The sequence below is a fragment of the Punctularia strigosozonata genome (assembly GCF_000264995.1).
Source record: "Punctularia strigosozonata HHB-11173 SS5 unplaced genomic scaffold PUNSTscaffold_8, whole genome shotgun sequence".
NCBI lineage: Eukaryota > Fungi > Basidiomycota > Agaricomycetes > Corticiales > Punctulariaceae > Punctularia > Punctularia strigosozonata.
The window spans coordinates 1,159,863-1,175,059 of NW_006767440.1; the positions used below are offsets into that span (position 1 = coordinate 1,159,863).

At 56.2% G+C, this 15,197-nt stretch overlaps 7 protein-coding genes across 7 annotated transcripts; 6 read left to right on the forward strand and 1 right to left on the reverse strand.

Annotated features, from left to right (window-relative positions):
• Positions 1–42: 42 nt before the first annotated feature.
• PUNSTDRAFT_135449 (uncharacterized protein) lies at positions 43–618 on the reverse strand (the record flags this gene model as incomplete). Its single annotated transcript, XM_007384971.1, has 1 exon — positions 43–618. A coding segment is annotated over one exon (576 nt), but the record flags the coding sequence as incomplete, so codon positions are not given.
• A 946-nt stretch (positions 619–1,564) lies between these two features.
• PUNSTDRAFT_121105 (uncharacterized protein) lies at positions 1,565–2,805 on the forward strand. Its single transcript, XM_007384972.1, has 4 exons — positions 1,565–1,815; positions 1,872–2,172; positions 2,242–2,390; positions 2,453–2,805. The coding sequence occupies exons 1-4, from the start codon at positions 1,776–1,778 to the stop codon at positions 2,563–2,565; spliced, it is 603 nt and encodes a 200-aa protein (XP_007385034.1). The 5' UTR covers positions 1,565–1,775; the 3' UTR covers positions 2,566–2,805.
• Positions 2,806–3,332: 527 nt separating this feature from the next.
• PUNSTDRAFT_104070 (Calcipressin) lies at positions 3,333–4,581 on the forward strand. Its single transcript, XM_007384973.1, has 2 exons — positions 3,333–3,691; positions 3,752–4,581. Exons 1-2 carry the CDS (start codon positions 3,387–3,389, stop codon positions 4,182–4,184), a joined length of 738 nt encoding a protein of 245 aa, XP_007385035.1. The 5' UTR covers positions 3,333–3,386; the 3' UTR covers positions 4,185–4,581.
• Positions 4,582–4,948: 367 nt separating this feature from the next.
• Positions 4,949–6,301, forward strand: PUNSTDRAFT_135452 (uncharacterized protein; the record flags this gene model as incomplete). The annotated part of the gene is made up of 1 exon (XM_007384974.1): positions 4,949–6,301. One exon carries the CDS (start codon positions 4,949–4,951, stop codon positions 6,299–6,301), a length of 1,353 nt encoding a protein of 450 aa, XP_007385036.1.
• Positions 6,302–7,104: 803 nt separating this feature from the next.
• PUNSTDRAFT_144416 (uncharacterized protein) lies at positions 7,105–8,470 on the forward strand (the record flags this gene model as incomplete). The annotated part of the gene is made up of 3 exons (XM_007384975.1): positions 7,105–7,122; positions 7,179–7,290; positions 7,351–8,470. The coding sequence occupies 3 exons, from the start codon at positions 7,105–7,107 to the stop codon at positions 8,142–8,144; spliced, it is 924 nt and encodes a 307-aa protein (XP_007385037.1). The 3' UTR covers positions 8,145–8,470.
• A 181-nt stretch (positions 8,471–8,651) lies between these two features.
• PUNSTDRAFT_144417 (uncharacterized protein) lies at positions 8,652–11,838 on the forward strand (the record flags this gene model as incomplete). Its single annotated transcript, XM_007384976.1, has 6 exons — positions 8,652–8,703; positions 8,757–8,834; positions 8,887–9,684; positions 9,738–10,079; positions 10,127–10,300; positions 10,351–11,838. The coding sequence occupies 6 exons, from the start codon at positions 8,652–8,654 to the stop codon at positions 11,676–11,678; spliced, it is 2,772 nt and encodes a 923-aa protein (XP_007385038.1). The 3' UTR covers positions 11,679–11,838.
• A 610-nt stretch (positions 11,839–12,448) lies between these two features.
• PUNSTDRAFT_121109 (protein serine/threonine phosphatase 2C) lies at positions 12,449–13,935 on the forward strand (the record flags this gene model as incomplete). The annotated part of the gene is made up of 4 exons (XM_007384977.1): positions 12,449–12,765; positions 12,837–13,214; positions 13,274–13,450; positions 13,505–13,935. The coding sequence occupies exons 1-4, from the start codon at positions 12,513–12,515 to the stop codon at positions 13,933–13,935; spliced, it is 1,239 nt and encodes a 412-aa protein (XP_007385039.1). The 5' UTR covers positions 12,449–12,512.
• Between the last annotated feature and the right edge of the window lie 1,262 nt (positions 13,936–15,197).

Sequence of the window (15,197 nt, forward strand, 5' to 3'; positions counted from 1 at the left end):
GCAGAGGAATTCTAGCGTGCTCAGGAGGAACTCCGCGCAGACGCTGGGGTTGGCGTAGTCCGCCGGGCGGGGGGGATATAGGATAGCCGCCGTGTTCATGTCCTGTTCGTTCCAGGCTTCCTTCTGCGCGGGCATGGTGTTTTCGAAGATGCCTAACCAGGTGCAGGTTTGCGGTAGCGGGAAGGGTTTCTCGTCCGGTTTTGCGTACTCCCCTTCGAAGGTGAGGAGGACAGGGGGGGGTGCGGCATCCGGGGGGGGATCCTGCATGTGTTGGTCGGCTTGCTCGTTCTCCCCGTTTGGGCCCTGCGTTCCGACCGGGTTTGTGGCGGAGGGGTTCGCGGTAGGGAGGGTCGCTACGCCGGTGGCAGGCGCGCCGGCAGTAGGGGGTGCTGCGGTAGACGGGGTGCCCCTAGTGTGGGGCGTGCTGGCAGGGGGAGCGCCGGAGGGGGGCGCGCTCGTGCGGGGTATGGCGGCGGCGGGCACGCCTGCGTGTTGCGGTGCGTCCTGCATCTCAAGTTCCGGGGCGGGCGAGGGGCCTCGCTCACGTCTTGGTTCCTCGTGTTGGGGGGAGGGGCTATTGTTTGCAGTGCTGGGCGTCTGGGTGCCGTTGCCTAGCATGCTCCTTTGGGAGTAGGGGGTGATGTGCTCGGTCTGAACCTCGCTCCCTCCGGGTGATGGAGAGGGGGATGTGTCCTTCCTCGGTCGTTGGTGGTTCCGGTTCGATCGAGGAGGGGTACCTGGGTGTTTTTCGCCCGCGTTGGCTAGTATCTGTCCGCGCGGGCGGAGGCTTTCTGGGCGTGTCGCTCCGTACAGGGTGGGCGCTGTGCGTAGTACTTTAGTGGTGGTGGGTGTGGGTCGGGGGGGTACGCCGTTACCCGGCTATTCCTCAGCGGTTTTGTTCAGTTTTCCCTCGCTGCGTCGCTTAGGGCATTCGTTTTTTGCTCTGCTTATTTTCGTTCACGCGTTCACGTGGTCGGCAACTGCGGTTGGCTTTGCTCGCGCGGGCGGCGACGGGTTACATCCCGGGCCTCCACCGTTTGGTGTCATGCAGGGGGGGTTGGGCACTCAGTCGGCCCAGCGTGCTGTTTGCTTTTTCGTGGTGTGTGGGCGCCGCTGGTGACGGGTTGGTGTGGCGCTCTTAGGGAGCGCCTGCGCGTGGGGTTGCGCGGCCCTTGCGGGCGGTTTGCACTACTGTACAGTAGTTGGAGGGGGGGCTCCGGTAGAATAGTCTCGCAGCGAGATATCCTCCTTTTGGTAGAAAGGAGTTAACCCCTCCGTCCGTACTGTTAGGTACTGAGTGGACAGAGGGTTAGCACGGGTAGGTACCGTGCCCAACATTTCGACGGTAGAGTCAAAAGCCAAGGAGCCCCCCATGCGATTTGTTCTTCAAGGCAGATACTTCGGGTTCTGTAGCTCATCAGAAATGGCCTGGTATGGGGTTAGGATTCAATTCGAAGAGAGAAGGAGAGTTCATCGGCAAGATGCCGGATAAGGACTCCGATGACTCCGCCACAAAACGACTGATCTTCCGGAGATGAGGCTGTCCGCGTCCTGCTCCGTGCCTCGAGGCAGCTGCTTCATGCGGGAAACATGCGGCGTACGACCTTGTTCTTCATCTCGTCCTCACCTCGCCTTCCTTCCCATCGGTGGCCCGAGGACAGGCCATTATCTTTCTCTCCACCTGTAATCTGGCACCTTCGCTAGTCCGACGTATCTCCTCTCGAGCTCGAGAGGCGCTCGCACTTGACTTCGTCAGGACCTCATCGGAAGGCGCAATGTCTGACGCCGTCGGGAAGTGGGCAGCGGGGACACATTGTGTGTATGGACTCCCATGGTAGATTGATCTTTTGTCTGATGAAATCTCTATATAGATGGCCCTGTGCTCACCCAAACCGATTTGTACCTCCTCAACACCGATCTCCAACTCAACCCGATCCTCACAAACAGCAACTCCGATTTCCACCTCGTCTTCAACGTCTCCACAGGGCAGACCGGCGGATTCAACCCCGACGCGAGGGACAGAGATTTGCCGTTCACGGCGAAAGACGAACCCGCGACGTTACCCCGCGTGACGGAGCTCATCCTGATTAGCAACCTCACGCCATGGTGCACCATCGTCAAGAATGAGCGAGGTGTTACTTTGAGCGACGTATGCACCACTATATGGAAGGAGTGAGCAAAGCATGCTTGCGCGGCTCTTTGGCGCGTCCGAGGCTAACGGCAGTGTGTTTTGTGGCGCAGTTACACGGAAAACTTCGTTACCGACGGCGAATACGCGGCATTGCCACCACGCTTGCAAGAGCATGTAAGACGCACGGCTGCGCACAATCAAGGTGGATGGAGCGGATTCTACACGCCGGCACCACAGGTGAATCGCTTCAAGCGAGTCGGTACGTGTTCGATCCCGACATGCTCGCATTCCATAGGCTGATCGTCCCATTCCTGTGCATAGACTGGCTTCGGGAGCGCGTGTACTTCGAGGGCCTCGATCGCAACGACAACTACGCCGTCCAACGGCTTGGCTTCAAGGCGCCGAACATCTTCGTCATGCAGTTCGTCTCTTGAGCGCCACGTCCTATTTTGTATTTCTTCTTCCTGCTATCCTTTGTCTGTATGCGCATATGATTGTTGATACCTTGCAATCTCTGCTATCTTGTATTTCCAGGTTGCGGTGTCTTCGCTTTTGTGACCTATGCGGTTCTATCCCGACTGATTACCTTGGCCGTGGTCCGAAAGGCGTCGCACTGCGGCCACGTTCCTGCGATCCGACATTGCCTCTGAATAGCAATGGATACATGATATCCCGTACTGTCGGGGACTGCTCTGCTGGACCTTGGCATTCCGGCCATAGCCTTCGTACCGCCTGTACGGGCTTCGCAGCCGGAGCGCCAGGTAAGATCGACTGCGCAAACATAGCACGATCTTCGGCGTAGCACATTCGACGAGATTCTCTCAGGCGGGCCGAGCATCTCGCCGGGAGACGTGTGGCCTTGGAGGTCGTATGTGCCCGCTCTTGGAGATGAGCCTTTGAGTTGACAATCATGGTATCTTCACCTCTAAAGCATGGTGCTTCCATATTCGCGCTAGCTTTGCCTTGCTCCTTGTTCCCTCTGGCGAAGAACAATAGCCATATGTGTATGAGAGAGGGATTGCGCTGGACCAATATTCAGTATTCCATAGCCTATAGGCCATTTGTCGGGCCACGCACAGCTTGCATAGCCAGCGCGAAGTCAGTTTCAAACTCAGCAATGTCGGGGCACTCGGGCCACCAAACTGCGTTTCCATAAATTCTCTTACGCACCGTCACCATGCCCCACCTCACTTCGCAGCTTGCGACCCGGCACTCCTGCCGGCCTCTTCAGATCAACGTCGCCCGCTAACTCGTCATGCCTGGCGTACTCGCACAGCAATTACAGGACAGATTCCCCTCGATTACCCAACGCCTCGGTTCGGAGTCGCCCCAACAGCCTCGGCGGACGAACACCGTTATCGTGACCCAGATACCGCAGGAATTCTTCCAGTCCGAGATCATACATGTTTTACGGACACACTTTGAGTCGTACGGGCCGTTGCACGCGTTTGCGCCACTCAGAAGCTTCGCGCGAGCGATACTGGTTTACTATTCTGAAGACGACGCCGAGATGGTGAAGCAGCTCTGCGACGGTGTCACCATCGAGCAAACAAGTACCAGGTGAGCTATTTCGATTGATCTGCCTAGGCAGCACAAGTCTCAACGACGCCATCGTCTCAGCCCTGCAGTCACCCTTCGCGTCTTTCGCGCAGATCCGACACCCATCCTGGCTGGATCATCAGAAGGCCCGTCAGACAACCACCTCCGACCTCCACCACTCGAGAAGAACTTCCTCATATCACCTCCGGGCTCGCCGCCCGTCGGATGGGAACCGATCCAAGAAGAACCACCGAACGCCACGCCTCTGGCTGACGACCTCATCCACGCACTTCAGAAATTGCAGCTCCTGGAGCGACGGAAGACCGGGCCCGAGGTCCTGCTCCACGCTGAAGACAACGCCGGCATTGCGGTGTACGTCGAGGATTGTACGGATGGCGAGGAGGAGGGTAGGGAAGCGATGGATGAGGACTGGGTCTACGGAGAGACGAGGGGCGATCGGACGAACTGGAAGCCAGCGCCGACCTCCAGGCCTCCAGCATCTATCGTTGCTTAGGTGAGTTCAGAGTTCCCAGCTGCCTGACTTCCAGGATGTAACAATCTCAGACCTGTACCGATGCTCGTTGACCGGACATTTGAGGATATCTTCATATTGCCTTTTTTATCTGATCCCTCGTTTGCTCTCGATATGGAATCCTGGTTTGCTGACGTACCCCTCCATAGTCGGCGCGGTGTGCACCCGACGCTGTCTCGTAGCGTGTGTCCGACCTTCGCATGACGCCGTTGATCACTCATATAACTGGCTGTGGATTTGTGTTTCCAGTTTCGGGACTTTATTAGTGTTACCCTATGCATAGAACACATCGTGTACTTCCTACCATCGTTGATATTCCGGTGTACTCTTACGTTCTTGAATCCCTCGCGGGGAACTTCAGTTGTGTCCATCGCGTTCCACGCTCCCAGTCGTGTGCAAATGTTGTCTACTGAGAATCAGGTGGAATATATAGGCTGCCGTGGACTTAGCCTCATATGGGCGAGCCTTCGCAGCTTCTCTACAAATTCGCCTCCATGAGGAGTAACTCGTACACGAATGCCCACGACGCCGGGAGCCTCACGTCCGTTATCGCCTTCCTCCCTCTGATTGGTACCTGATGTACTCGCTAGTCCTGAACGCGTGTCGTCCGCTTACGCGGACGCGAAAGTCGAATCATATCCATCTTCATCGCCGTTCCTGCAGTCATATAAAATAATCTGAGACCAGGAACACAGGCTACCTGCAGCTAAACCCTCGAAACTCCGTTTTGACCCTCGCCCATCATCATGTCTATCCTGGCCGGTTTGCCAGACGACATCATCCTCGAAATCATTGACCATGTTCACTCGAGAACGCTATGCGACTCTATACTCCTGAACAACTGGCCGGTCGTCGCGTCCCGCGTATGCAGGCGGTGGAGGGCACTCCTGCTGGGGCACACTCGATACTGGTCCGACGTTCGCATACGTCTGTGGATACCCATAGACCTCAACAAGGCGCAGGTCTATCTCGCCCGTTCCGGCGAATGCCCTTTAGACGTTAGGTTGTATAGCGGCACCACAGGCGCAGTCGACGTGCGGCAGGTGCATCATGCGATGTATCTGCTCATCCCGCAACTCTTCCGGTGGCGCAGATTCGTCGCCGTCGTCGACGGTGCGGAATTGGCGGAACGCATCATCACGGTTCTACGGGAGAGGAGGGCGGAGTGGTTGGAAACGTTCGAAATACACAACTCGGGCATAGACGATGGGCCTTCCCTCTGTTCCGATAGGCTGGTCTTGGCGCTCTCCGGAGGAGTGCCGGCCCTCAAATGCCATCGCCTCGGAAGCCTGGGCTTGACCTGGACGTCGGCGTCAGGGCCTATCCCACTCTTACAAGGCCTTACAACTCTGGAGTTGTACTCTGATGGGTGCGATGAAATGCCGACACAGACGTTCAAGGACCTCCTCGCAGCGTCACCTCGTCTGGAACACCTTGTTCTACACGGTTACATGATTGTGCGCGCCCCTGGCGAGCCTGAACGAGTTGAGGCATGCCATCTATCGGAAATGAGACGTCTGGTCATCGGATGGCTCCCAGATCACGACGAGATAGATTCCTACCGACGCCCTTGGTTGTTGATAAAGTGGACGAAGTTACAGGAATTGAAGGTTGTGGGCGACATTCTCGATTTCCTGGGCAATCTGTCAGAAGAAATTGTCGACTATTCTCCTATTACGACCTTGATCCTCCAGGAGACCGTCGCATGGCATCACCTCCCACGATATCCGTCTCTCCTCACGGTTCTTGCAACATTTCGCGGCCTGCGACATATGTGCGCGGTGACGAGCAGCAAACGGTCCCGGAGATTCCTCAGGCATTTCCTTGCTCCCGAAGTCGACCCATCACGGAATCGACGCATGGCAGTTCAGAGCCTCACGATCCCCGTATCTGAGGCACATCTTCTCAGAAAGCTCTTCGGTTTTCTCGCGATAGAGCATCTTCGCCTGCTGGCCGATCCTCGTTACGATTTTTCGGCAGACGCAGCGACGCTCGATTATCTTGCGGCCCATGTCTGCCGTGTGGAGCGAAAGATGGTCGGTGACTCGGAGGGTAGCGGGGTGCCGGATGAAGAGGGAGTTCAATATCTGCCGTCATGATATACTGCTCGCGTAGGCGAGTAAGGCTTTCTGTGCTGCTATTCGCCCTTTGACCATGCGCGCACTATTAGTTGAAGCTGCACCGCCGCCTCATAAAGTTACCCCGCATATACTGCCTTAAGCCTGAGCCGGGGTGAGATGGTTTTTGTCATCTTGGAATTGTCGGTGTGCATTAATGTCAATAGAGTACGGCTGGGCAAGACGTTGGTACTTTGCCTGCAGGGTCGGTCAACTTTCCGTTATTTTTGGACGGAGTCGCCGAGCTTCATGTATGCATAGAACAAACTGCTAGTGTGATTAGACTCGCCGCTGGTCGTGCAGTGTTGAGCTCACCGTAATCTGATATAATTCCAAGGCAACGGCTTTGTCATTCCAAATCGCAGTAAGCCGAGCACAACATGCCTTTTGTAGGCCTACCCTATGGTGGGATACTTGGCCTGACAACGACCTCACACTGAGACGCCGGTGACGCTTTCATACATAACATCTACAAGATGAACTCCCCTCCTATGGCCAGCACTTTACCGCCCGAAATCGACCACGTTCAATGTCCGCGTTCGGCCTTGCTGGAAATGCCTTCTGAGATACTCTTGAACATTTTTGAGTTGTATCTCGCCGAACATCGTCGCATACTCCACAATCGCATGCCGAAGAATGACCATCTACGCTTGCTGACCCTTTGCCGTCGCATTCATCAAGAGATCGGACCGTTATTGACTCAGTATCTCTCTCTATATGACGATGACATCTCGAGAAGATATTCTACGGTACTAGACTTCGAAGATAGAATTCGAGGGCTGCGCATGCTCGATGTGCTTGCGGTGAGTTATAACAGTTACTCGCCCGCCCTGACCCATGCTCATGCTGGCGATCTTAGGCGAGGTTCTCCGTCCACTTTCATACGCATATCACACAGAAGTCTAAGCATCTGCGACAATTGCGCATATTCAACAGGTTCGAGATCACTTCGATGCGGCTCATCGCGGAAAGTACGCATACAACCTGTCTTCTGTTTTTGTACGAGTCCCGAACTGACGCTGCCATGGCAGGTCCGCATGCGTCTTATCTTCCTCTGGAGCCCATGGTCATCAACATCGATGCCGACCTCAGGGATCTGGAGGTGTACGAAGTTTTCGTCGATCCGTATACAAGGTACATGGTATGCATTCACGTCATGCCTGACAATCTGCGCCGCCTACGACTCTCCGGGAAATGTGGATTCCCTTTCTCCCAGCTTCTGAGGCGGCCCGCCAGAAACCTCCGCCATGTCGTGCTGCACGCCGTCGACTGCACGGAATTCGATCAAATACCTCTGGGCGACATCTTCATGGATGCTCCGCTGGAGTCGTTTGCCTTCTCCATGGCCGGTCGAGTGGACGGGCCGTTGTCGGGACAACATCTCCTGTCATTGGTGAACGGACCTGGGCGAAATCTGCGCAAGCTCGTGCTGCTCGGAGCGAACGTGGCTACACCTGCTTTATCCGAATGCCTCGACATGCTCTCTTCGAGCCTCGAGTATCTCGCGTTAGCGATCATTGTTACGGACGATGCTCCGCGAATCAACCTCATGCGGCATCTCCCCTCGCAGTTAATGACGCTGAAGATTCAGGTCAGGCATGTCGAAGGGCGCCCTAGCGATATCGGTTTGGAGACAGATAGGCAATGGTGCCACGCGCTCGAACGATACCTGAGGGACCGGAATAGCCCCATGCAAGTCGTCCACGCTTTCTTCGGACCGCAACTGGCTGTCGAGGATGGCCTGTTGGAACGTTGGAAGACACTCGCCGAAGAGAAACGCTTCCGGTTAGACTGGGGCCTTTGGGACCGAGCAGAAGCATTGTGATCGTACGCTTCATGCTGTCGGCGGAGACGAAGTGGAACCGGATGGGATGCAAAGCGCTAACGTCGAAGCAAGTTGGGAGGTCTGTTCCGCCGCGCGTGGTCTGTTCGGGCACGTGATCGTCTTCCGGGCATCAGGCTGGTTCAGAGTCAGACTGTTTCCGGCGCGCGACATCTCAAACGGCTAGGGAAGACTGCAGGCTGTGGTTGGATGGAACCCAACCTTACGATTCTTGAGAATGCATTGCGGTGGCCTAGTATTGACAAACTCAAGAACAAGAGGCGCGCGTCGAGGCATTACGTAACCATCACCGCCATTGTACTACTGTTCCCACGCCTCAAAGGAGAACAATAGCCCTCCATTCTCCTCGGTCGCAGCTACGCGACGCTATTGACGGACGAGCACAAAAGCAATGTCGGCGGCCCTCGTTCCACACGCCTTTTTGGGCACCCCAGACCCGCGAGTTCGTTCATATCTCTCTTTCTCTTTCCACCAGCGCTGCTGGCCACGATGCCCAACTTCCTTGCTTTACTCGCCCCGATAATATTCGGCGCTGCTGTCGGTGGGTGCTGCAACGCTAGTCGGTGCTACTCAATACTGATCAATAGCTTACAGCAGCCGCACAATCTGCTTCATCATCAACTGTCGTATGCGTTGCTGGGCAATGCCTCCAAGGGTTCACGAACACGACCAGTACGCTCCGGCCACCTCACCTTATGACCTAACCACTGACGACGCGTTGCAGTTGGCGCGACATTGTCGGCGAAAGACGCGTCCACTAGCGTTCTTCTGCTTCCGGGAACGTACACCTCGACAACCAATCCTGCCCTGCTCCATTCCCTCCTCACAGCATCCTCCGCGTCGCTCTCCCCCGCGACGGGCTTCAACGTTTCGAACTCTGTCTCACTTCCTCTCAACGTCGCTCTATCATCGGGCCTCGCCGTCTATCCATCGGCCAACTACTCTGGCTCTGCCTCTTTCAGCGGACTTCCCAGTGCGCCAGCAGGCAACTCGTCCTCCTCCACCCCACTATCTGCCGGTTCACTAGCACTAGCCTCCAACATTTGGGTGGCTGTCTCCACATCTTCATCGTCAAGCGATCGCGTCATCCTCTGGGATTCCATTCCGGACGTCGCGCAGCTCCCTGCTGGTTCGGGCTCGTCCCTTTCCTTGCTCGACCTCCAATCCTCGTCTTGCTCACCGCCCTGCTCTGGGAACGGCGTTTGCTCCGCCTCCGGAACGTGCACATGCCCCACAGGATTCACCGGCTCGTCCTGCGAGTCGTGCGCGGACGGGTTCTTCGGGTCTGAATGTCAGGCGTGCCCGGCCGGTTGCACGGACTGCGACGATGGGATGTCGGGTACGGGACGTTGTCTGAGCGTCACGGTATCGAACCCGCCGAGCAGCTGCAACTGCCTCAATGGCGAATGTCAGAGTGATGGAAGCTGTACCTGTATCGCTGGATGGACGACGGCCACGAACGGTACCGCATGTGGCAAGTGCGCATCTGGCTTCTTCCTGACCGATGCCGGCGACTGCGAAGGTAAGCCTTCTATAATATGTATAGGTATGGACGTGTCTGACGTCACGTTCCAGTTTGTGCACTGGGGTGCACGGATTGCGCCGATTCCAGTGGTACATGCATCACCTGCTCTAGTGGTTTCACGCAGAACGCCAATGATCGTACTCAGTGTGTGGCGACGGCCGCCTCGACGTCTACCGGTACTGTCTGTCCCGACGGCAGCTTCAGCAACGGGACTGCTTGCCAGCCGTGCGCAGCCACCTGCCAGACGTGTAACGGACCTACTTCGAACGACTGTATCATCTGTGGCACGGGCAACTACAAGCTGAACGGTTCATGTGTTTCCACGGACAGCAATGGCGTTTGCGAGGGCACGACCGGGATGGTTGCGGACAACAACAAGCACGAGTGCAACAGTAAGTCATGCACTCTTTTATGTGGATCGAAACTTACCTACCTGCAGCGTGTCCCGCTAAATGCACCGGATGCAAGATCCCCAACTTCACTGTTGCATCGACGATTGATCAAGCCCAATGCACTGGCTGCCTGCCTGGCTTCGTCCTCTCAAATGGCAAGTGCGTTGAGAGCTGCCCGTCAGCAACCTTCCTTTCACCCACGGACAACCTCACCTGCACTGGTACGCACATTTCCACCTGTTAGCACCCATCGCCTGACCGAGACATCCAGCTTGCGACTCGTCCTGCAGCACGTGCGCTGGCTCGTCGACGTTCTGCTTGACTTGCGCGAACAATCAACTGGCGTCTGAGGGATCATGCGTCGCGTCCTGTCCCTCAAATACGTTCAGTTCTTCTGGCAAATGCATCCCCTGTCATCCGGACTGCGCGACCTGCTCGGGCGCAGGGTTCAACCAATGCTCATCTTGCCCATCAAATCGGCCGGTTCTTACCAACGGCCGATGCTTGCCCACGTGCAGCAAGAACCAGTTTTTCGACAAGACCTCGAGCACCTGCCAAAGCTGTGATAGCAGCTGCAGCAGTTGTTCCGGATCGGGCCCGAGCAACTGCTTGGCGTGCTCAAGTTCGAGCCAGGTTCTGAGAGGGGGCACTTGCGCTTCCGCAAGCTGCTCTGGCAACTCTACCGTGGTCCCCGGACTTGGCATATGCCTTTCCGATCTTGTAATGGTCCCTGTCGTCACGGCGTCTGGCACAACATCCGCCGTACCGCTCCCTACTATCACCGGCATCAACACGCCGATCACGACGAAGAGCTCATTACGCCCTTTGGCTTGGTGGGAGATACTCCTTATGGCCTTGGGCTGCGCCTTCATCTTCGTGGTAATCCTCATGCTCTGGCGCCGACGCGCACGCCAGAAGCGCGCCCAGCAAACGGCCCAGTTCGCGACCGCTCGCGGGATCAAGCCCCCCAGCTGGAGACGCCGAATGCTCTGGCGCCTCTTCGGGCGCGGTCAGCAGCCCATTCAACTCACCGTGACGGCCCCGGACGATGCGGAGGCGATCAAGCTGATGAAGATCAGGAACGCGGAGGAGGCGCGGCACCACCACGAAATGGAGAAGTTGCAGCTCTACGGCGCTTACGAGTACTCGACGCGTTCCAGCCCCTCGAGGGCGCCTTCCGCCTTGCCTTCACTGCATGACGACAGGCATTTCGATCATCGCAGAGATTCCAGCTGGAGCGGCTCCGGCCAGGGGCTGAACCGCCTTTCCAGCTCAGACGGGAGCATCTACTCGCAGATCACTGGCATGCCGCGCAAAGGGCCGGAGCCACGTCAGCCCGTCAAAGACCGCGACGGCGCGGGCAGGCTCATGCCCCCGACCTCCCGGTTTTCCATGTCCACCAAGAGCTCGAACGGCCGTCCACCGTCCGAGACTCAGGACACCGTCGCGGTCGCTCCTCTCATCGATCTTGACCAGGAGGATAGGAGATCGTCGGCGGAACGGTACGCGACGGACATGAGGGCGCAGAAGCACCTCGTTTCCGCGAACACTGGCGGTTCGTCATCGTCACTAGGGTCGCGCAACCCGTTCCGACGATGAATGGGGGAAGGCTTGGTTGAAGACCCGGACTCATTCTCTCCGTTTCACTGCACGACTCCGCGTACGGACCACGACACCAACATCTGTATTAGACCCGTTTCGCACTCACTTTACCAGATGCATACATAGTTTAGACTCTTCGTATTCATCACAATGTATCTACCCCAATATATAATCGCTACTGTAGCATAACCTCCGCGATTCGCGCGGCTCGCGTCCTGTATACCCTCGACGGCGCGTCACTTGATCATGAAGTCGCACCCTCTCCCGACGGCTTCCCGCGGGAATGCCCGTACATCAGAGAAAACGTTGAGTCGGATTTGGCTGAAGCTGCCCGTTTCAACTCAAATATTTCATCAGGGCATCAAGGCTCTGAAAACCTGGCAACACCACCGGCCTCGAGGCGGACCGGAGGCCACGTGCCCCAGAGCTCGCGACCAAACGAGAGGGATCCGTAAACGTCCCGCCACGAATGGAAGGAGGAACTTGCCTGCAGGCGTCTCGAGGGGGGCTTATTACCATCAATATCGCGTTGCCATTGGCTTATGTGGCACCCCCGCGCCCAAGTCAAGCCTTATCGCCATGACCCGGCGACCCGGTGCACGCGCCAGTTTCGGGACGGATCCGGGCGTCGCGGACAGGGTGTGTATCTAGCGCGATACTATATAAAGTGCGACGGGCAGGCCCGAGGAGACGACACATGGACGCCGCCGCCCTTTCACTGTAATGCTCGTTGATTCACAACGGACGCGATCGGTCCGCGACGGTTTGCTCTCCGTGACATCGCTGGAGAGCGCCGTTCCCTCCGCACGTGCTTATGCGCGTGCAGAAGAGATGCCGGGGACGAGGTGTGACCCCGAAGACGACATCTGGCCATGTCCGTTCGAGCTCTTGACGGAGAGGGGCATTCAGGAGAGGATAGAGGAGTTGGCGAATCCCCAGAGTCAAGTTCTAGACGCGAAGAGAGGATGGAAAGCCGATTTCTTGAGCTTCCAGCCGTGTTTTGGTTCCGCGAATCAGGATCGGCTCGTGGTGAAGCAATTGAATGTTGGGGGAAAGCAATGGACTCTTACCGGCGTCTTCGACGGTAAGCGGTCCACATGGGCGCGAGTCGGACATCTGTATATTTCCTTGGAATAATACAACCTTTGCCGACAGGTCACCTTGGGGACGCGACAGTTAAGCATAGCGCGTATCACATACCGATCATGGTCGAAGAGCATTTGAACAAGGCGCTGAAGTCCACTCCATTGTCGAAGGAGGTGCTCGGACCCAGGACAGTAGCCGATATATTGTGTCGATGCTTCGCATCTTTCGATGAAGCCATTGCAGCTGACGTCCTGAGCCTCTTTCCGGGCGGAGTGAAAACCTTGCCATATCTGTCCGACCGCGTCATAAGAGACGTGATGAACGACCCGAAAGGCGACGTTCTGCAGAAGGCGAGACTTTGCATGCATGGGACGACAGCGCTGGTAGCTCTTGTGGACCCTGATCACGAACACCTCTGGGTGGCGAATTTAGGAGACAGTCAAGCATGTAAGTCGTTTGCTCGTGTTAGGCAAAGAAGCAGCTAAATCTTATCATTGCTTCGCAAGTCCTGATGTCGCCTACGCATACGAATTCGTCCATCACGCGACGGAGGACCAGCCTCCTCACCTCGAAGCACAACGGGGCCAACGACGCGGAGGTCGAGAGAGTATTAAATGAACACCCGGAAGAACCGGCAGCTGTAGCAGATGGCCGGGTACTGGGGGTGATTGCACCATTTCGCAGTGAGTGCAGGAGATCTGTATATCCCATTTCAGCTAACAATGACGAAAACGCAGGTATTGGAGACGTACCATTCAAGTTGCCTCCGGAGTTCACGCGCAGGATCCTCTACAACCTTGGTCCCGGAATCCCCGAAGACGCGACGCATCCTTGGGAAGAGTTCCTGCAGCACAATCAGACGCCGCCGTACATATCAACCGAGGCCGAAGTCACGTACCGAAAACTGGATAGAAGCAGGACTGAGAGCTACTTTCTGGTACTCTGTTCGGACGGCCTAACGGATCTCCATTTTCCGAAAACCGACGGGGAGACGGTGTGTGCCATCGCGAGGTGTTTATCGTCGCCTATAGGAGACTCGAACCTAGCGACAAGACTTCTACGAGATGCGATAGGGGGCGGGGACAGGAGGAAGGTGTCCGCGGTGTTGACTCTTGATACAGATGTATCGTGGATCGATGACACTACCATCGTCGTCCAGTCGCTTTAGTAGTTCAGCAAAGTATACCCAAGACCATACCTGATACTGCCCAATCCTAGCCGACTCTGTAACGCACTGAGTTCGGCATGCGTAGGATCCAGAAGATATCGACCATCAAGCGCCTCTCTCCTTTATCAGCATGTCCCCTCGGTCACGGATCACTGGAGTCGGGAGTGGAATGAACGGCTCGTAGACTAAGCATGGTACCAATATACAATCTCTTCGCGGGTCATTGAATACCGATTCGGATCATTCCTGCAGGCAGCCTGCAGTGCACATTGAGCTCGTCAAAGTCACGACCGATCGCGAGTGACGGACCATCCAGGGACGCGTCAGGTGAACGGATGCGACAGCGATTCCGCATGGGAAGTATGAAATTCTGAGAGCCCGGCATCCGTGATGAACTGGTGCGTTGATTCAACCGTAGCAGCAGTGGTCGATGTATAGCGCAAAGGCCAGCAAGAGTGAGGCTAAAAATAGGACGACTAAGTTCCATCCACAAGTCCCGACCGCGAGTAGCGTCTATCGTCTGTGAATATTTGAATAAGAACGAACGCCCAAATCCCCATTAATCAAGGATTAGATTGGCGCAAACGAAAACCCAGTGGCTGTCTGGACGCCGTAATACCGTAGAATATATGTTACGCGCCGGGTACCAGCATTTGTGCCGCGGTGCGCGCCAGTCAAGGGCTAGACAGTGTATCGATAAATCATAGGGTTCGCTCTTTTCAACGTCGTGTAGCCTCCCCAGAGTGGTCGCCAACAGGTAGTAGTCGCGTGTCCCCATGTGATCCATCGCATCATGGCACAGCAGCTGTATCGCAACGTAACCCCGAAGCCACAGGCTGAGTTGTCGTCTCCTCTCGTCTCCTTCGTCGTCGTCACAAAGGAGTGTAAGGAGGCACGTTCGCTTTGGGGCTGGAGACATCGCTTGCGGCCCCCGATATCCAACTTCATCCACTCTGACAGACTTCGTTAAGGATGATACTCGCAAGAAGCTCCAAAATCACAGACGAACGAGCATCATCATTATTATCGACTGCATCCGAGGTGAGATCTCAATCGACCGTGGAGCGTTCAAAGCTCTTTTCGAGTACGTATCACCTCATTGCAGAACGCGATGACATCACGATGCAGCCCCAGCTCCTCGACGATAACGCTGGTATGTCTCAGGCGTGCACGGTGCAGGGATAGGGAAACATACACACGAGAATTTGACAAATACCCGGGAGGAATACTCTGAGAAAGAGCGAATATTGATACTATGTAGC

Coding starts and splice junctions, on each gene's coding strand:
- PUNSTDRAFT_121105 (XM_007384972.1), top strand. CDS start 1,776: ATGTCTGACGCCGTCGGGAAGTGGGCAGCGGGGACACATT. Junction 1,816..1,871: donor GTGGGCAGCGGGGACACATT/GTGTGTATGGAC, acceptor ATCTCTATATAG/ATGGCCCTGTGCTCACCCAA. Junction 2,391..2,452: donor GAATCGCTTCAAGCGAGTCG/GTACGTGTTCGA, acceptor TCCTGTGCATAG/ACTGGCTTCGGGAGCGCGTG.
- PUNSTDRAFT_104070 (XM_007384973.1), top strand. CDS start 3,387: ATGCCTGGCGTACTCGCACAGCAATTACAGGACAGATTCCCCTCGATT. Junction 3,692..3,751: donor ATCGAGCAAACAAGTACCAG/GTGAGCTATTTC, acceptor CCATCGTCTCAG/CCCTGCAGTCACCCTTCGCG.